Genomic DNA, 21,615 nt, shown 5'->3' with positions numbered 1-21,615 from the left:
CGGGCAGCGCCGGGGCAGCGAACTGGCAGGGAGAGAATTTGATTTTTTTTTTAAAATAAACGGGTTTTCGGGTTGACCCGGCAACCCGTCGGGTCAACCCGAACCCGACCCGTTTTTGCAAACGGGTCGATTTTCCGGACCCGAACCCGACCCGCTTCGGGTTCGGGTCAACCCAAACCCGAAAATTCCGGGTCGGGTTCGGATCGGGTTTTTGGGTCGGGTCCAATATTGACAGGTCTACCCGAGACACCGCATGCCTGATGTCCCTCCAGAGGTCCTGTACACGGGCTGTCAGACCGTCTATCTCTTGAGCCATGTCAGAATAACTCTGACGGTGTCTTCTCAAATCCTCCGCACTGCAGCCCAGTCGATCGTGAGCGTTATCAGCCCTTGCTCTGCAACTGACAACCACCCCCTTTAAATGTGGAAGTGTAACCGTAGACCGGGTGATCGAGAGAGAGCTCAGTTGCCAGATGCAAGACTCTTCCTCGCGACACAGCGCCTCCCAAAAAAGTAACTCAGTGTTGCTCACCACATACTTGGCAAGTAGGTTAAGGAGTTGGCGGTAGAAGAAAAGTCGTGTCAAGATTCTGAAGACCTTGGGTCAATGCTGAAGACTAACTTCTTCAAAAGTTATACCAAGTGACTGCACATCTTAGTGGTCATGGAGGTCGGAGGTAGAGGAACAGGGCATAGATTCTTCGAAGTATAGTCAGTCCCTTCAGGCACTACACGAAAAATCACAAGCAATGAATATGATGTCAGATAATATTATAATGCATTAAAATGAACAAACTTAAAACAAACGCGTACCTATTGAGGGGCTCGCAGAGACAACGGAGTAGCTAGTAGGAACAGAAGAAGGGCCCGCAGCGTTAGTCTGGTGGCACTCAGGAAAGAAAGAAAACTCTGCAGGTACCAAGTCTAAGGCCACTGGTGTGTACGACGGTGCCTCAAGAAACTCAGAAAGAAAGCATACACCGGCCACTGAAGACTCCCCAGGATAGAAAGACCCGTAAGGGTAAACCGTAAAAGAGAAGTCGTCCGGAGGGTCCAGCATATTGTAGCCGGTAAAGTCTGATCTTCTCGGTCTTTGTGAGCTCTCACTGGAGTCTCCAAGTAAAGTGCGAACGTCTACATACATCCGAGAAGACGAAGTATGCTGGGAGCCGGCACGTCTGCGCGAAGGCCTTACAGTCTCGACACAAGGTGGCTCAAGTGTCACATCTGAAGCTCTGGGAGGAGAAGGAACTACGACCCCACCAGTTGTATGGGCCTTAGTATTTGTCCCTATATCAAGAACAAATTAAGCAATCAATATTCAATCAAATTAATAACTGACTTAAAAAGGGCTGGTGAAAAAGTACCTCTCTCAAAAATAGCATATGAAAAACCCCTGCGGGACTTATGTCCCCTCGACGACCCAAGCTCCCGTACCCGATACTCGTACCTCATAACATCGTGCTCTAAAGTAGGTCCAAAAGATAGTCGTACCCACGACAGTGTAGCGTAACTGACTCCTGTCTGAGCATACTACTGAGCTAAAAGAAAGCTGGAACCTGTCACTAGCCTCAGTAAGTGCGCCCAAGTCACAGCTTTAACGTAAAAATGAGTCTCTGGCTGAACCGTCCCCATGTATCGTACATCTATGACCCCTGGGAGGAGTACCCGCTCGTCGTAGGCTGTAGCCTGTGAAAACCCAAACTGCCTGGCCACCCTGTTGGGTTGGTAGCCCTCTAACGTCACAAAGCCACCCTGATGGTGGCACAACCACCCTGGGCGCATGCTGATGAAGTACTCAGCAACCGCCAAACTCTGACTACGGAGCAGCAGTGTACGTTTACATCTGTGATCAACTCCGTCAACTAGAACTGTACCCCTCTGGTGGGGTGGCAAACTGTGTCTGGCTGGCGTACTAAGGAAAATCGGTCTGAGACTGATTGCGGAGCAAAAAAGAATAGTCTAATCCTCTCTGATTTCTAAAGTAGAGGATGTCTGGTACAGCTGTAGAACTGTAGGGTACCCTCTCTGTAAAAAGTAGGCTGGAGTCTCCAAACAAGAAAAAGCACCCTGGACGTGTAAGTGAACCCAGACGTACAAGTACTGTCACGGTAGAACTGAATCTCGTACCGCAAGAGAGTCAGCCACAGAAATGGTCCGTAGGAAGACCCCGTATACTCTGGCAAGGACAGCAGGAGCTAAAGTAAGTCTCTGTCCCACTAACAACTGACTGGCTGCTAAGAGAACGCTGCACCTCAGAGACCCCGTCCAGAGTGGAAGTACAAAAGTGCTGAGCCTAAGTACCAAAAATCCCACCAACAGAAGCTGCTCGTCAACATCTGTTATTCCAGGAGAAGCGTAATTGGCTGAAGAAGAAGGCTCGGCGGTCTCCTCAGACAGCGGAGTCCCGCGCTGCGCTGCAAGCCATAGCCAAAAGAGTCGTGTAGTGACGTTGTAGTAGGAGACAGGTACCTCTCCTGGAGGAAGCTACTAACCCAAACACCTACAGGCATGGTGGCCCGGGAGCGCATCTGCAAACCTCGTGCCGACCGGAAAGTCTGACAGTAGTGCTGAAGAAGCCTGGGTTAAACATCTAGTAGTAACAGTCTGCCTCTCCTGTCACCATCTGTTGACGAAACTCACTGAAATAACTGCTCATCCGGAGATACACACTCCTCAAAATTGTGTCCAAAAACTTGTAGCCCGGAGACCGTCTGTAAGTCTGAAAGAGTGACTGTAAGCTCCTCTGCTCCAACCCAGCAAGTACTAAGACCGGTGTCCCAAAACTCAACTAGACCCCGGGCCCAAGAAGTGGGAAGACGCCCGTAGTCGAACAGCGAGACGTACACTGCCTCGTAGATCCCAGCCGCTCGGAGAGTCTCCCTATGTGCCTGAAGTACTTAGCGAGCCCAGTAAACATAGCCGCTGACGGGACTCTGAATCTGTCCAACTACTGAGTCCCTCGGCCACTCTAGAGGGGGTGACGACTGTACCTGACGGTGGCTAAGTAGGCTCGATTGCCCAACTGGCTCGAGTGTGTCTGCTGCTGGCACTAGAACAACACAGGTACCCCAACCAACCTATGCCAAAGAACTCTCCAACGGGTGGTACTCCCCGTACTGCAATCTGAGACTGGTGACCCACCGCTCTGGGTTCTCAAGGCAATAGAACCCTCAGGAAGCTCTGGGAGTAAGGGAAAGCGAGCAAAGAAATCGTGAAAAATGTCCTGCCCTCGCAGCATGTCCTGGTGCTGCTCTAGTCTGTCTCGAACATCAACACTGCCCTGTGGGTCCTGTCTGTCAATGGCCTCCTCATGGCATCGTCCTAGATGACGGGCGAGCCTAATGAGGATGTCATCTGGGAGGCCATTGACAGACAGGACCCACAAGGCAGTGTTAATGTTTGAGACAGACTAGAGCAGCACCAGGACATGCTGCGAGGGAGGGACATTTTTCACGACTTCTTTGCTCGCTTTCCCTTACTCCCAGAGCTTCCTGAGGGTTCTATTGCCTTGAGAACCCAGAGCGGTGGGTCACTAGTCTCAGATTGCAGTACGGGGAGTACCACCCGTTGGAGAGTTCTTTGGCATAAGTTTGTTGGGGTACCTGTGTTGTTCTAGTGCCAGCAGCAGACACACTCGAGCCAGTTGGGCAGTCGAGCCTACTTAGCCACCGTCAGGTACAGTCGTCACCCCCTCTAGAGTGGCCGAGGGACTCAGCAATTGGACAGATTCAGAACCCCGTCAGCGGCTATGTGTACTAGGCTCGCTATGTACTTCAGGCACATAGGGAGACTCTCCGAGTGGCTGTGATCTATGAGGAAGTGTATGTCTCGCTGTTTGACTACGGGCGTCTTCCCACTTCTTGTGCCCGGGTTTTAGTTGAGTTTTGGGACACCGGTCGTAGTACTTGTTGGGTTGGAGCAGAGGAGCTTACAGTCACTCTTTTAGACCTACAGACGGTCTCCGAGCTATAAGTTTTTGGACACAGTTTTGAGAAATGTGTACCTCCGGATGAGCAGTTATTTCAGTGAGTTCCGTCAGCAGATGGTGACAGGAGAGGCAGACTGTTACTATCAGATGTTTAACCCAGGCTTATTCAGCACTACTGTCAGATTTTTCGGTCGGCACGAGGTTTGCAGATGCGTTCCCAGGCCACTATGCCTGTAGGTGTTTGGGTTAGTAGCTTCCTCCAGGAGAGGTACCTGTCTCCTACTACAGCGTCACTACACGACCCTTTTGGCTATGACTTGCAGCGCGGGACTCTGCTGTCTGAGGAGACCGCCGAGCCTTCTTCTTCAGCCAGTTATGCTTCTCCTGTATTAGCAGATGTTGACGAGCAGCTTCTTTTGGCGGGATTATTGACACTTTGGCTCAGCACTTTTGTACTTCCACTTTAGACGGGGTCTCTGAGGTGCAGCATTCTCTTAGCAACCAGTCAGTTGTCAGTGGGACAGAGACTTACTTTAACTCCTGCTGTCCTTGCCAGAGTATACGGGGTCCTCCTACGGACCATTTCTATGGCTGACTCTCTTACGGTACGAGATTCAGTTCTACTGTGACAGTACTTGTACGCCTGGGTTCACTTACACGTCCAGGATGCTTTTTCTTGTTTGGAGACTCCAGCCTACTTATTACAGAGAGGGTACCCTACAGTTCTGCAGTTGTACCAGACATCCTCTACTTTAGAGTCAGAGAGGATTAGACTATTCTTCTTTGCTCCGCAATCAGTCTCAGACCGATTTTCCTTAGTACGCCAGCCAGACACAGTTAGCTTGCCACCCCACTAGAGGGGTATAGTTCTAGTTGACATAGTTGATCACAGAGGTAGACGTGCACAACTGTTCCGTAGTCAGAGTTTGACGGTTGTTGAGTACTTCATCAACATGCGTCCAGAATGGTTGTGTCACCGTCAGGGTGTCTTTGTGACGTTGGAGGGCTACCAGCCCAACAGGATGGCCAGACAGTTTGAGTTTTCACAGGCTATAGCCTACGACGGGCGGGTACTCCTCTAAGGGGTTACAGATGTACGACACATGGGGACAGTTCCGCGAGAGACTCATTTTTACATTGCAGCTGTGACTTGGATGCACTTACTGAGGCTGAGGACGGGTTCCAGCTTTCTTTTAGCTCAGTCGTCTGCTCAGACAGGAGTCCGTTACACCAGACTATCGTGGGTACGACTGTCTTTCGGCCCTGCTTTGGAGCACGGCGCTAGGAGGTACGAGTCTCGGGTACGGGAGCTTTGGTCGTCGAGCTGACATAGGTCTTGCAGGGGTTTTTCAGATGCTACTTTTGAGAGGTATTTTTTACCCACCCTTTTTTTTGTCAGTTATTAATTTTATTGAATATTGATTGTTTAATTTGTTCTTGATATAGGGACATATACTAAGGTCCATATTACTGGTGGGGTTGTAGTTCCTTCTCCTCCCAGAGCTTCAGATGTGACACCTGAGCCACCTCGTGCCGAGACTGTCAGGCCTTCGCGTTAACGTGCCAGCTCCCAGCGTACTTCGTCTTCTCGGATGTCTGTAGACGTTCGCACTTTATTTGGAGACTCTGGTGAGAGCTCACAGAGACAGAGAAGATCAGACTTTATCGGCTACAGTACGTTGGACCCTCCGGACGACTTCTCTTTTCCAGTGTACCCTTATGGGTCTTTCTGTCATGGGGAGTCTTCAGAGGCCGGTGCAGGCTTTCTTCTGAGTTTCTTGAGGCACCGTCGTACACACTAGTGGCCTTAGACTTGGTACCTATGGGGTTTTCTTTCTTTCCTTAGTGCCCTCAGACTAACGCTGCGGCCCTTTCTATTTCTGTTGGCTACTCTGCCGACTCTGCGAGCCCCTCAACAGGTACGCGTTTGTCTTAAGTTTGTTCATTTTGATGCATTATAATATTATCTGACATCATATTGATTGCTTTTGATTCTTTGTATAGTGCCTGAGGCGGCTGACTATACTTCTAAGATTCTCTGTCCCGTTCCTCTACCCCCAACCTCCATGACGACTGAGATGTGCAGTCACTTGGTGTAGCTTCTGAGAAAGTTAGTCTCCAGCATTGACCCAATGTCTCCAGAATCATGGCACGACTTTTCTTATACAACTAACCAACTCCTTAGCCTACTTGTCAAGTATGGGGTGAGCACCACTGAGTTAACTGTTTTGGAGGCGGTGTGTCACGAGGCAAAGTCTTACATCTGGCAACTGAGCTCCCTCTCGATCACTCGGTCCACGGTTACACTTCTACATGTAGAGGGGGTGGTTGTCAGTTGCAGAGTGAGGGCTGATGATGCTCAGAATCGGCTGGGCCGCAGTGTGGAGGCTCTGAGAAGACACCGTCAAAGTTCTTCTGACATGGCGCAGGAGATAGACAGTCCGACAGCCTGTGTGCTGGACCTCTGGAGGGACATCAGACATGTGGTGTGCCGGGCGCTTCACGTACAGGAGTGACATGGCCGACGAGATTGTCTTACTAGAAGGGAGGAGCAGCGCCATAGATCTTTGCAGCAGGAGGTACTGGAGGCATACTCTTGTAGCATCTTCAGTATATGACATTTTTTTTCTTCTCTTTTTTTTTTTTACCTGTGAGCTGTACTGAACTCTGTGCTAGAGTTGTACACTGAGCTTGAGTTTTAGACTTGTGTTGGTATCACTGGGAATTTAAAATATTTATTTAGTGATCTTGGCACGCGGCGCGATGTCGACCCAAATAAATATTTAAAATGCCTCCAGCCTTTGAGGGTAGTTGTGAGCAGTGTCGCTTCAGCCACTACTTAAAATCAGTAGCCGTTAGATTTGGCTCAAATTTCGAAAATTTTGGCTACTCCTACCCTATGCTTTGTGCGGCGAACTTGACGAAAGATTTGTAGGTGTTTTGGATTCAGTTGATAGTACCAAATGTGGGTAGCATCTTTATCCCTAACTACTTGAGGAGACTTTTACTCTGAGTTATTTGAGTTCATCAGATTAGGAGAGCTAGGATTTAGTAGCTCTTTATCCTCTAGTTGCTGAAATGGGGTCCTTCTACTGCTGCCTTTCTTTTGGCGTGTTGAGTAGACAGAACTGCCAGCGATCCGGCCATATTTGGACGTGTTGGATACGACCTTTTACTCTCATTTAGACTTCAAACTTGAGCTGTGAGAAATGTGCTCCCTGATACTTAATCTACTGAAGTTTGTAGATTTGAAGTCATCCTTTGTGGTTGAATACTTGGAATCTACTCATATTTGGTAGGTGCTCGGGACTCCTCTCTTCCACTGAAATTTTGATTCTCCAGTCAATTAGGAGAGTCTTGTGGACTACGATTACTAGGACTCGTCGAGTCAAATTAACCTTCGTTCTTTCTATAGTCCTTACTAACGGGTTGACGAAGTGGGGTTCCGCTACTACGGCCTTTCTTATGGCGTGTTGAATAGACAGAGCTGCCAGCAATTCAGCCATATTTAGGCGTGTTGGATTCGGCCCTTTGCACCCATTCGAACCTTAAGGTTCAGGCTGTTGAAAGGCTTCAAGCTTTTTCGGCTCAATTTGTTAGTATATATTCACAAAAATTTATTTTTTTGACTTTTGAAATCTTGGTACACTAGAAGGAGAGGTGCATCGGACTTCAGTCGCATCCTGATTTAAAATTAAAGTTGTCGCATCCTGATTTAAAAGGATGTTTGTACTTGTTTTTAAATATTTATTCAAGAATCTCGAAACGCGGCGCGATGTCGACTTGAATAAATATTTAAATGCCCCCCGCCTCGCATAAAGAATTTCAAGATGAAGTATATTTATAAAAATTTTAAATATTTATTCGGGGATCTCTGTATGCAATGCGATGTCGACCCGAATAAATATTTAAAATGCCCCCTACATCGTAGGAAGAATTTCAAGATGAAGTAGATTTAAATTTTAAATGTTTAAATATTTATTTGGGGATCTCGGCATGCAGCGCGATGTAAACTCGAATAAATATTTAAAATGTCCCAAGTTTTTATTTATTTAGTTATTTATTTTTGCAAAATTGATATTTCAGGGTCTTAAATATTTATTCGGGGATCTCGGCATGTCGTACGATGTCGAGCCGGATAAATATATAAAAATGACCTTTTTTTTGCAAAATTGACAGTTCAAAGTCTTAAATATTTATTCAGGGATCTCGACATGTCGCGCGATGTCGACCCGGATAAATATATAAAAATAATCCCATTTTTCTTTGTAAAATTGACATTTCAGAGTCTTAAATATTTATTCGGTGATCTTGGCATGCCTCATGATGTCGACTTAGATAAATATATAAAAATGACTCTTTTTTTGCAAAATTGACATTTCAGAGTCTTAAATATTTATTCGGGGATCTCGGCATGCCGCGCGATGTCGACCTTGCTAAATATATAAAAATGACCCCATTTTTTTTCCGAAATGCATTCTTGTATTACAAGAGAATTTCGAAATATTTATCATACATATACTTGTATGTACATGCAAAGTACACATTTTACACATATATTTATCTCTATGCATGATACTTGTTCAGGTATCGACCGTTAATTGGTGGTATAGGCCTTTGACCATCCAGGTCAATCAATTGATAAGCTCCTCCTAGATATACCTTCTTAATGACGAATGAGCCTTCCCAATTAGACATGAATTTTCCACCAAATTTTCGATGTGGGATGATTGGCTTTCTCAACTTCATTATCAATTTCCCTTTTTGAAATGCTCGATGACGTACCATTCGATCAAATGATTTCGTCATCCTCGCCCGATAAATCTCTAAATTCCGTTGAGCTTGTAGTCTGACTTCATCGAGCACATCGAGTTCTTCCGTTCTCATTTGAGCATTTTGCTCCTGAGTTAGATCGTACTGGATAGCTACACAAAGTGATGACAGCTCGATTTCTAGTGGCAATACGACTTCAACCCCAAACACTAGTGAGTAGGGAGTGGCTTTAGTCGGTGTCTTGTAAATAGTATTATACGCCCATAGTACTTCCACCATTTTAATGTGCCACTCTCTTTTAGTTTTGGTGAGGATCTTCTTTAACAGTTTCACCAGCATCTTGTTAAAGGCCTCTGCCAAGCCATTGGCTCTTGGATTGTATATCGATGAATATCGCCAATCAATTTTGTTTCGTTGTCTGAAATTTATATATTTTAATGCTCTTGAATGCTGTGCCATTGTCTGAAATCACGCAGCGCGGTACATCGAATCTACAGACGATGTTGTTGGTAAAGAAGTTAATTACGTGCTCAGACGTGACTTCTTTGAAGGGAGTCGCTGCCGCCTATTTAAAAAAATAGTCTGTTGCTGCCAGAACAAAACGATGTCCTGCTGACGATGGTGAATCTATCGGACCAATTATATCTGTGCCCTAGTATTCGAACGGCCAGGATACTACTGTTGGGTGCAGTGGATTTGGCGGCTGGTGGATAACATCACCGTGAATCTGACACTCGTGGCACCTTTTAACATGGTCAATGCAATCTGTCACCATTGTTGGCCTATAGTAATCCATCATCTTGATTTTAGCAGCCATTTTAAGACCTGACTGATGTGCACCACAAAGTCCTTCGTGGACTTCTGTCACTACTTTGTCAGCTTCCTTGGTCCCTAGGCACCTTAGCCACATCTGGTCAAAAGTCCGTTGATACAACGTGTCATTGACAAATACATATCATAGTGCTCTTTTTCGAACTTGTGCGGCCATAGATTTTTCTGTTGTGAGCTTATTTTCTTTGAAGTAGTCAATGAATGGTTGCCTCCAATTATTTTCGACTTCAATATGTAAACAATGCCACCGTGATTCTGAAGCTTGACTAGCTTTACATCTCTTGGCCATATGATATTCTTCCGGATAATTTTTCATAATGATCTGATTGAGAGATTGAGGATCAACTGGAAGTATTTCTTGCTGATCTGAATCAGGTACTTCTGCTCTCGGGAATTGTAATAGAGTAGGCTCCAGGATTCGACGGTTGTAAAATCCGATGAATATAGTCTTTTCCTCATTAGTACTTGCCATTTCTTTGGCCAATTTGGCCAAACAATTAGCTTTGCCATTCTTCCCTCAAGGAACTTGAGCTATTTCAACATTTGACACTTGTTTCAGGAGCTCAAGGGTTCGCCGGTGGTAATGGCCCAACTCAAGCTTGCAAATCTTGTAAACCCCCAGGACTTGATTTATTACAAGTTGAGAGTCGCCAAAAATTCGGAGATTTTGGATTTTGACATCGATTGCGATCTCTAGTCCCACAATTAAAGCTTCATACTCAGCTTCATTGTTGGTTCGGAGTTCAGTTAGACTGAACAAAAATCTCATTATGCCTCCTTCAGGTGCTATGAAAACTAGGCCGATACCAGCTTGGGCCCAGCAAGATTCGGAGGTCGGGCAGGTCTTATCGACGATGCCCCGTCGAAGTACATCTCCCAGAATGGTAATTTCTCTTTTTCCTCAACCTGCATGATTTATTCATCAGGCGGATCATCATTAAGTGGGGAGTCTGCCGGGATAGGACGCGCAGCGAAAAAATCTGTCAAGGCCTGCCCCTTTATACATTAATGTAGTATTGATGGGACAATGTCATAATCGTGCAACCACGGGCGACCTAGAAGCGCCTTAAATGAGGTGTCTGCGTCAATCACATGGAATTTTGCCTCGATATGGAGTTTCCCAAACACTAGAGGAAGCATAAATGATCCAAGGGTCTTTTGCCCCTTCTCATTGAAGTCGTGCACTATCAATTTGTCTTGCCTAAGGTGTTGTAATCGAGACAAAGTGATCTTAGTGCTTTCAAGCTCATAAGGTTGATAGAGTACCCAGGATCAATCAGAATTTGACTGATTATTATCCCGTCACTTTCTGCAGTAACATATAAAGGGCGGTTATGGTCTGCCGTTCCAAGCATCATGTCATCCTCTGCAAAAATAATGATTGGCTCATTCCGAGCTTGCAAAACTTAAGTCAAATTAGGCTCAGCAAAATACGCCTCATATCTTTCAGGGTTCTTGAGAGCTTTAATCAGGGTCTCTCGAAGATCTTTGGACATCACCAGAGCGTCGTATATGCTAAGCTGTGCTGGGATTTTTCTCAGATGGGATAGAATATTATAATCTATCCCTTTAGCTGAAGCCTCCTTTTTTCTAGAGTCCTTGGGAATAATATTTTCATTGACGACAATCTCATTCCCTTTGTATTTATCAGGAATCCCTTTCTTTAGTGGAGATGGTAGTGTTTTACCACTCCTCAATTGCACTTGGGCAATTTCCTCTTGTTCAGACTCATCTAACGGTGCGTTGTCTTCAGAAACGATTATTGCCTCATCTAGAGATTCGTCCATTGATTCAGAATTATTGCCCAAATTCACCTGTTTCATTTGCGAAGTCATATCAGGCTTTAATTCATCATCTTCTAGAAAATACAGATCCTCCTGCACACTGTAATCCATTGGCGATACCATCATACAGGATTTAGAGGATGCTTCCTTTTCCTCTATGGACGGGAGTTACTGGTGTTGTCGAGATGGGAATGTTCTATCACCAGTTCCTGTTGTTTGCCTCGGGCGTTCTCCATCAACCTGTTAAGTTCGTGGCTTATCATTGCCCCCGAGTATAAGCTTCGGTTGAGGGTTAGTGTTGTCGATTTGTTTAGGTTTTTCTTGATACTGCATTAGTTGCTTGCTTTTATCTACATCATAAATCACTTGTTTCCCCTATTCGGTCTGAGAGAAGATGCAAAGTAAGTTTCTCCTTTTCTTGTCTCTAAGGTCTTGGGCTTCTTGGGCTTATTAGAGTGGCCCTCTAATCTTGACAAGTTTAGCTTTTCAAATTTAGCCACTCTATCCAGCATGTCTTGAAATATGGTGATTGTAGCCATGCATAAGAAGGGTTGCATCTTGTCATCAATGTTGCCCATTAATAATTGCACTGCATGTTCTTCTTCAAATTGTTGCTCACATTTCATACTTAGATTACACCAACGAGTTATGTATTTTGATCCGTTTATCTAAAGCGAGGTCGTCGATTGTAATCTTCTCGGTCGCACTGGCGAATCTCTTCACAAATATGACTTCTAATTCTTCAAAAGTTTTTACATAGTCATTTGGCAACTCGACATACCATTTGAATGCTGTTGCTATCAAACTGTTAACGAATTGCCGGAAGAGTAGAGCATCATTTCTCCTCGTATTCTCTCAGGAGGCCTTGAACTGCGCTAGGTGCTGTCGGGGATTGTTAGTGCCATTGAAGGTATGAAATTTTGGGACCGAATATCCTTTTGGGTATGGCACTTGATCGTATTCAGTAGGGTACAAGCAACCTTTGTGATCTAATTTTCTGCTTGATCAATGGTTATAATAGCCTTGATCTTCTCTATAATTATCCCTTCGAGCTGTGCAGTCGTTACAGGCTCGGAGATGCTGGCAATGTTTTGAGTAGGCTGGCGAGTTATATTCTGAGCCTCATGAACGTGCTCAGGAGTGCCTCGTACTCCTGAGACTTGAGATATTCGATGATTCGGAGGATCAGCTGGAGGATTAGGCATGACGCCATCGACAGCAATTCTCTGCATCATTGTTGTCATTTGGGTCATCATCTCAGTCATCTTTTCATTTAGTTGAGAAATCTCCCTATCTTTATCCCTCATTTGTCGTCTCATATGTTTTCTCATGTCAGCGAGTGTGGTGTCTTGGTCATCAAAGGGATTCTCCTCAACGTCTTCTATTTCTTGTTCTCTTGGAGAGCGATCACCTTCGCCAGTGACCGAACCAGTCTCGCATTGGTGTACTTGCCTGGGTTGTGGCTGTCAATCTCCATCATCTCTGCCATCCTCATGGTAGACATCATCAATAGCATGTGAATGTCTTACCATATAGACGACTTCGAGGTTCATGATATCTTCCATTTCTTCCTCCAGGTTTTCTTCCATAAATTCATCAATATTTTCTTCTATATTTTCTTCCCCTTTGATATATTCCTCCCCTTCTTTTATGTATTCTTTTTCTTCATTTTCTCATTCCAGTACTCGGATCTCTGAGCGGCGACGCCACTGAATCTCCGGTTCTTGATTAGGCAAGGAGATTTATTCGACCAGTGGGCTACGATCGAAGTTAGTCTCTTCTTTTGGAGAGGTCGGCGAATGACGAGATCCCTTGGAAGATTCTCCAAGGTGTATTAATTTTTCTAAGTCATTCCAAAAATTTAATTTAGGACTCCAAACCTACTTGAGGAGCATAAGCATTTATAATATTAACAATTTTAGCATCAACAACAATATTTAAAGCTATAATTCTATCTCCAATCCTATTAATTTTTATAACATTATCCTTCAAATTATTATATATAATAACATTTACAACATTTCTTGTATGACTCTTACCCGAATACCAAAGTTTAAATTCTAAACTATCAATTTCTTTAGCCTTTTATCCAACCCATTTAGTTTTCTGAATGCACAAAATATTTAGCTTCCTATGAAACATAATATCTATTAATTTCATTAATTTTCCTGTAAGGGAACCTATATTTCAAGTTCCTATCCTAATTTTAGTTTCATATTTTTTAATATCATTGACTAGCTTCTTTGCCCACATTCGTTCTTGATGTGGGAACCCTTGCCTATTTAACACTGCACCCGGGCGCCAGTGCAGCGGTCCTTATACACTTGTTACTGTATTCAGGCCATACAGCGCGTCGCTTCCAGGGGACGCCCTAGCATTAGCACAATTTCTTAAAGGATTCATGTCATTAATATTCGACAAGTTTTACACTGACTATCGACTATCTAATACAACCCTCCACTAAAGTCTATATTGATTCTTTTTTCTATTGCCATCAGTCAAGATTTGCTTTCGCTACATAAGGATGTAAGTAATGCCTTTCTTTATGTTAATCCAGCTTAAGTTGTTTTTATGGAGCAACTACCCGGGTATATAGTTTAGGGGGAGATCAAAGTATTTAATCTTCACAAGGCTATCTATATCTAAAATGAAGACTTAGGGTTTGGATTGATAAATTTTATGAAGTTTTTCTTGAGGTTGGCCTTTGTAGAAGTAAACAAAAGTACACAACTTTCTTCAGACATTTCATTTGGCTTTTTAACAAGACAATTTAGATTTAGGGAGCGATCAAAAGGGTTACAAAAGCAAAACACTATCGCCACTATCGCCAAAAGTATTTTATGACCGAAGATCTAGATCGTTACAAATACTTTTTAGTAATAGAATTTGCTTATAAGAAAGGGGCTTTGTTGTTTTAAAGAAAATATACCACTAGCTTTGAGGAAATTGGATTTTATATTTCAATACTGCTGACACTCCCATTGAAACTCATAATATTGCTAATAAAGGGAAAATTTTTTAGTATGCCTCTCATTATCATAGGTAGTTTGAAAAGTTGATATATCTTACCATCACCATGTTAGGTCTTGTTTTCGGAGCTGCTAACCAACCATTCATACTCTAAAAAAATAATAAAGTTGTCTGCATATTCCTAGATATATCAAGTAAAAAAGGAATGAACTATTGTTGAATAAGAATAAGCACCTTAATGTGGAAGCATTTTCTTGTTTTGATTATGTTGGATCAGTTGATGATAGAAAATTCATATTTGATTATTACATATTTGTAACTTGGTCTCATAGAAGAGTAAGAAATAAATAATGGTATCCTTATCTGCTGTTGGACTAGTTTCAAAGTCATGACACTATATGTGAAATTATTTGTGTTTAGACTCACTTAAGAGAATTTGATTTTTCAATGGTTCAACTTATGATTTAAAATTATGATGATTATGTTGCCATCTAAATTTCTAATAATCGCATATCTCATGCAAGAATAAAAAATGTTAAGGTTGAAAGCCACTTCATTCAAGCTTTGGTGTTATTAAACAAGATTCTCATTCCCCATGTTTTAGCTCAAAACAAGCTGATATATTTACCTAGGTGACATGGACACCACAAGACATGGACATGGGATACATCAATTATTGAAAATATAAGACACAGACATTGGTTGGATATTATATTATAATTTTTATATTTAAATATAAAAATAGAATAAGTAAAATATGAAGAATAATTGAGAAATATTAAGTAATTTAACAAGAATTTATGTTTAAAATATTTAATATTAGAATGCTGAGAGTCAGACGTCGATGTTGTGTTAGGCATTAAGAGGGGAGATGACAATGCTTTCGGTTGTCTGTCATCATTGTTGTGTAATGGGCATGGGCATTGATGCCAAGATGATGTCTGTCATCAATTTCGAGATGACATTAACTGTCGATGTTAAGCTGATATTGGACAAAGATGAGATGCCGAGAAAGCACAGGGGTGTGACTGTGTGTAGAAATTGTTGGTTTCGAGCATCAATTTCAATACAACATCAGACTTTGATGTTGAGATGATTTTGAAATACTGATGTTGTGACAACATTGGATGTTGATATTAAAATGACATTGAACATTATTGTGAAATCCTAAATGTACCCTACCAGAGAGATGAAAATGGGAATATTCAGGGAACTTGGTATTTAGTGCGGACGATTGATTTGGAGCTTTGGATAGGAAATATAAAATTTATTTTTTTAATTAAATAAAAATTTGAGATACAATAAATTGTATTTTAAAAAAAAATTCATAAAATATTTAGACACGCGTGCCAAATACATGTGACCAATTTATTTTTAGTACATGTCTTTGGTGTGTCGTGTCATGTTCGATACATGTCTGATACTGCATAGCTCTTTAAAGAGAAGTGTTGGTGCATCATGGTTATCATAAATAAGGGCCCCTATATAGACAAAAATTTATCTTCCCTCAACGCATATTGAATCAATTATTTTTGTGCTCCTTCATACTTTCTCAAGATTAATAGAAAATATTTGATAATCTCTTTTTTTGTTGCTCTCTATTTATTTCTTTAAATTGTCTTAACATAACAATAATTTTTGATAATTGATATTTCTTGTATGAAGCCAAATTGGTTTTTAAAAATTGATGTAATTTTTCTAATTCTATGTAGCATTATTCTTTCCTATATCTTCATTATATGACTTACATGTCCGATTCTTCATAGGTAGCAATATTAAATATCTTCTTTGTTCTTAAATTTTGGTATCAAATATTTATTCTTCAAATTTTTTGACATTATCTTTGACACCATACGTCTTAGATATGGGGTTTTTAATAGAACTTAAATGATGCATTGAGTAGAGATCACAAAAAAAAAAAAGAAAATGAGGCTTTGACCGGGCGTAGAACGTAGCAATTATAAACCATCTTAGGTAGGCAGAATTTACAACTTACATGTTTAGTGCTAAACACTTCTCTACCATTGACCGAGCATCCATGATGGCCCATTTTTGTCATCTTTACAATGACGTCACTGGCTCACTGCTGGATCCCCTCTGAAGCGTCAATGGGCATATTGTTTCATACTACTTGTTCGTGATGTTTTGTCTGTGCTTTCATGGATTTGTAGGCCATATATGGCTCATAGTTACTTCAACTGCGCCATCCTTTTTTTCCCTCTAAATCTCAAGCATACTGGTTTCAATACTCTAATTTTCTTCCCTATATTTATTCAATTTATCTTAACAGTTGTTTTCTTTAATGTTCGATTGTAGCACATGAATTCCTTCTTATGCTCAGTTGTCCTAATTTTCTATTGTAGGGTATATCCTTGAAATCAGGTCTAATGAACTTTATTTTAGATGCATGTATCCTTTCAATCTAGCTCTGAAGTGTAATATAAAACTTTGTATACAATGCCTCTCATTTGAATTGAGACAGCTTAACAAGTAAAGACAGAGTGTCACTTTTAATTCGAAGTAAAGGTAGTCGGGACTCATCAAGGAGCAGTTTGGAGTTCACCTGGACATGCTTAAAGGTATCGTTTAATGAAATGAAGAAGGTTCTTCTTCTTGTATGTTTATTCCCCCATGAATTAGCGACATCTTATATTTAATCTGGATATTCTGTTGCGCTGTTCAACATTGCAGGTGTTTCTGAACGTTCTAATTGGAAATCTTATCTTTGTAACTGTTTTGTGGATTGGTATTAGGGTTCTACTCAGATTGAATTATCATATATGCAGGTATAGCTGTAGTTTTTAGCATAAAAAGTTTTTTCTATGACTCTGAAGTTGCGGATGTTACTGTTACCATCATGACCTACTATTTTGGCTGGCTATGGTGTTTGTGATTGCCTTTCATTTATGTTGGCGACCTTTGTGGTGATTTAGTTAAGCAAACTCTTATTGAAGTAACTCCTAATTTTTATATGTACGCAACCACTTGCATTGTAACATTAATCCCGTTTCCCACTTTACTCTGTTTCTTCACTTCTTTATGCATGCCCCATCTGCAACCTAGTTTGTACTTCTTTTCTTTTATAATTGCATCCTTAACTATTTCATCCAAAAATCGACTTTCTTTCAAGGAAAATTAAAAGTCATTTAACTATGTGCAAGTATGGTAGCTTTGCCCGCCAAACTTGTACATGCTGATGGGGAGGGAGGGGGACATGGATATCTCTTTAGCAATTAAATGGCGTGTTGGCTTACATTATTTCTGGTATTTGTTTAAATTTTCACTCATAAATTACTATGAGTAAGCTTATTTTTGTCATCGAAGTGATTCATTTTTTTATTTTTATATTTTATTAGGTACAGAGAAATCTTGTTGGCTGTCCTTGTTTCAAGCTACTTTAAGATGTTCTTCTTAGCCATGATGGTACATGCAATCCTTTATTTAAGTATTACTTAACTCGAGAATGGTAGAGGTAGACCTAAAAAGACTTGATTAGAAAGTATTAGAAATTTAATTTCTTTATTAGATTCAAATCATAATTTGGCTCTTAGCAAGACACAATGGAGAAAATAATTTATATAGTTGATCCCACATAGTATGATAAAAGCTTGATGATGATGATGTTGTTGTTATTTACTCGAGAAGATAACATTTGGTCATTCCTCATATTTCAGAAGCTATCAATCATCGCCTCTTGAGTTTGTCTCATCTCTTCCTAGTGCAGGTCTGGGATTTTCCTTTTGCTTCTATCTTCATTGTGGATGTCTTTGTTCTAACATCGAACACGGTAGCTTTAAGAGGTTTGAGCTCGGTTCTTATGGATTCTGAATTGTTAAATGCATTTGTCTAGAATCTCCATTACGCTGTCATATCCTTTATGGAATCTTAAAAAATTACTATATCCCATTATTAAACCTCCGTCAACAGATAGTCTTATGTTCATGGAGCTGAAATCCTGTTTCCAAATTTTGTTTCACAGTATTAACGCAATTGAGGACCTCTGCATGCACTGTATTGTGCTTATGTGCCCATAGTGCCAAATTTTTAGCTTCACACTGGCTGCTCAATCTTCTGTAGTTCTTTTTGGTACTCGGTTTATTTTTCCTTCCATTTGTATTCCGTATTTTTTTTTTTAATTCATTTTCTATGACATTGCTTCAAAATACTTGCCTCGTTATGTCTCAGCGCTGTGATCAAGCTCAAGTTTACTGCTCTGCAAATTTAGCTGAGGACATGAGCTCTATGGTTATGACAGCCTTGATAGATACGTAACTGGTAAGTTGGTTGCCATAAATTTAATACAATTATAACATTGGAGACAAAGTTCTATTTCATCTTCACCTTTCGGACGAATTTAAAAGCATTTTTCTGTCACTCAATTTCTTGGCATTTGTTGATTTGGTCATGAACAATTTTCTTTCTTAGAATGATCTGCAAAGCTTATAATGGCCTTATTTACTAGGTACAAAAACTGTAATGTTATAATTTTGTGAGCCTTGAAACTAACATGCAAAAAAAATTGCTTGATAAGTATAACTATGAAAGTAAGGAATTAAGGAATTGGAGCTAAGGAGTGATCATAAGAATGTATCCAGTGTTTCTTCAATGTTATTGGGGCCATACAAAGAAGCAACTCCTGCTAGCTTCAGAGAATTGATTATTCAGTTCTTAGAGATGCATATCAATAACTCTGTTAAATAAATCTACATTATAATAATTTTAGTTTGTTATTTTTTCACTTCTCCGTATTGACCGTTGCCGAGATTTAAATATAATTCTTATATTTTGAACTTCAATTTTAACAATATTGCAAAATTGTGTTACTTCTTCCCATAAAGTATCCCATCCATCAAATTTTATGAAATCTTGAAACTCATGGTCATATAATAATAATGTCGATGCACATCATTTAATTTCTCATCGAAGAAAATGATTAGTTAACCCTCTCACATGAGGAAACTTTAATGCTAACTCAAGAGGGATTGTAGGTTACCTCAAACATCTTGTTGAAATATGGTAACTTTAACACTTAATGAATGCATCATAAACTCCTCAATTTTGAAAAAAGCATTAGAAGCTGCCTATGCCAATTGCCAAACAAATTTCACCCTTTTTGAGATATTGGGTGATTGAAGTCATGATAGGGCTAAATTCACATATGAACCTTAATGGAAGGTGTCTAGTCCATTAAAATTGTAAATAGGTATTCTTGAATGTCTATGTGTTCTCGGTGTCTGTAAAGATGTTTTCATAGGAAATAAAAAATCCTAAGATTATTGAAGTCAGAATATTTCTTTTTTGGGTATCATACCTAGTTTAATGAAAAATAATAATGTCATTAAAATTATGCAACTAAAATTCTCTTAATAAAGATGTGCAAGATGTGATTTATCACTCATATGAATATACTAGGAGTGTTGATTAGGCCAAATGGCATCACGAGCTACTCGAATAAATTATTCTTCATTTTGAAGTTATTTTTTCATTCATCTCCTTTACTCATGTAGATTTTATAATACTTGCTTCTTAAATCAATTTTAGTATATACCGTATCAGATAATATAGATAACATCTATCAAGTCACGGTATGAGCAATTTAATCTTGATTATTATCTTGTTGATGGCACGACTATCCGCATATTAATGCGAAGTACCATTCCTTTTTTAGGTAAGAATAGCAAAGGGTGTGAAACATTTATTTTGTGCGGACACTCGACGTCGTTCGTAGGAGAATCAGAGCACGCCACATCACCCTTTTGTTGTGTACCGTGGCTGTGTACCAGATGACATGACGCGCTCTGATTTGCCTCCGAACGGTCTTATGTCCGCACAGAATAATTTCTCGAATGTGTGGGGATAAACTATCCTGAACAAATCCTTTAAACAACAAGTAATTATATTGTCATTGAAGTTCTACATGCTCATATGGGCTCAGTCTTTAGTGAGAAAATTGGGGATTGAAGATTCAGAACTAAATCTATGTTATGTTAAATGTTTTCCAATGGGAGAAGAAGCTCATATGGGAGTTTTTAGGACAGAAATCCTAAGCTGCCCGCTTATGTTGGAAGGGACTTGATGGGTTGACTTGTGGTGGTCAAGACAACTAAGACAAAGGTGAATATTCCTAGTAACTTTCTGCTCAAATTCACATATGTTCATGACATAGATTTGACGCCATCAAATATTTTGCCTGAATAACATAAAAATAAAGCTAAACATTGTGGCAACGGTTGATAGATTTGCCATTGATGGAGGGAGCATTGCAAAATCTTCGTGAACTCTCATAATTGATTTTCTATCTCAGGAAAACACATCATAAACAAATCTCAAATTGTGAGATTGGAGCTCATTTTCTCCACTGTGTTCTAAATTTTATTTTGATTTTCAATTTTGATGTCTTTCATAAAATTTGCTTTGTGAAATATATAATAGTGGAGAAAAAAGATTCATGTAGTCAACTTCACATAGTAGGATCAGGGCTTGTTGTTGTTGTTGATGATATATATGTAATATAAATTATTTTTGTTTTATATTTATTTGAAAATAAAATTATTTATTTTTATTTATTTTGATCATCTTTTGTAATAATTTTTTTCCCTTACCAACCTTACATTAAAGGAATAAACCTGTGCAATTGATTTTCCTAAGCAAAAAATATTTGCTTGGTTGTATTAAAAAATCAGAATTTCATGATACTTTTTTTTCTATTTTATTTGAAAGATGTATTGCACTGTATAATTACTTGTATTTTTATGAAGATGTAGCTGAATAACATCATTATGATAAGCTAAAACAAATAAATTTTGTTTGTAGTCATTATATCTATGTTATGGTTTAGAATATTGGTCATTAAAAGAGAAGCATAAAATTAAGTTGTGTTGCAGAGATAAGAATGCTTATGTGGATGAAAGTGAAAATGAGCATATACGTGAAAAGGTTAGAGTAGCTCTAATGGCATATAAGATTATAGAGAGTCGTCTTAGATGGTTTGGTCACATAAAACGTAGGTCTTCCAATAATCCAGTTAGGAGATTAGATATATTAGATCATAGTACTTATGTTAAGAAAGGTGGAGATCGACCTAAAAAGGCTCGGTTAGAAAGTATTAGAAATATTTTTTTAAAAAAAATTTGATTTAAAGGAGAATTTTACTCTTAATAGAACATAATGGAGAAAAAATATTCATACAATTGACCCCACGTAATCGGATAAAGACTTGATGTTGTTATTATTATCCTCATGAGTCAAAAAAAGCCTATGATAGTGCTCCTAATGAGACAAAATAAATGTTCCATAATAATTTTGAATGGTTAAACTAACTTGCAT

General features: G+C 40.2%; 1 protein-coding gene across 8 annotated transcripts in view; it reads left to right on the top strand.

The window, feature by feature from the left end:
- Window positions 1–20,855, top strand: part of LOC110099743 (protein arv1 homolog) — a 50,790-nt gene extending 29,935 nt beyond the window's left edge. The window contains exons 4-12 of one of the 8 annotated variants that reach the window (XR_003700175.1): window positions 16,653–16,698; window positions 16,786–16,868; window positions 16,981–17,075; window positions 17,646–17,712; window positions 18,014–18,089; window positions 18,269–18,375; window positions 18,475–18,564; window positions 20,328–20,403; window positions 20,527–20,855. Coding sequence is in view for 1 of the 8 variants with exons in the window: in XM_020826994.2 (XP_020682653.1) it covers window positions 16,653–16,698; window positions 16,786–16,868; window positions 16,981–17,075; window positions 17,646–17,712; window positions 18,014–18,089; window positions 18,269–18,366 (465 nt within the window). In the remaining 7 variants the exon portion in view is untranslated. Of the gene's footprint in view, window positions 1–16,652; window positions 16,699–16,785; window positions 16,869–16,980; window positions 17,076–17,645; window positions 17,713–18,013; window positions 18,090–18,268; window positions 18,376–18,474 lie in introns of all 8 variants that reach the window. The other 7 variants (XR_003700176.1, XR_002303485.2, XR_003700174.1 and 4 more) reach the window with 7 other exon arrangements.
- Window positions 20,856–21,615: the final 760 nt, after the last annotated feature.

Source organism: Dendrobium catenatum, unplaced genomic scaffold (assembly GCF_001605985.2).
Source record: "Dendrobium catenatum unplaced genomic scaffold, ASM160598v2 fragScaff_scaffold_253, whole genome shotgun sequence".
NCBI classification, from domain to species: Eukaryota; Viridiplantae; Streptophyta; class Magnoliopsida; order Asparagales; family Orchidaceae; genus Dendrobium; species Dendrobium catenatum.
The sequence above is the reverse complement of the archived record's forward strand: the minus strand, read 5'-3'. Positions and strand labels throughout refer to the sequence as shown.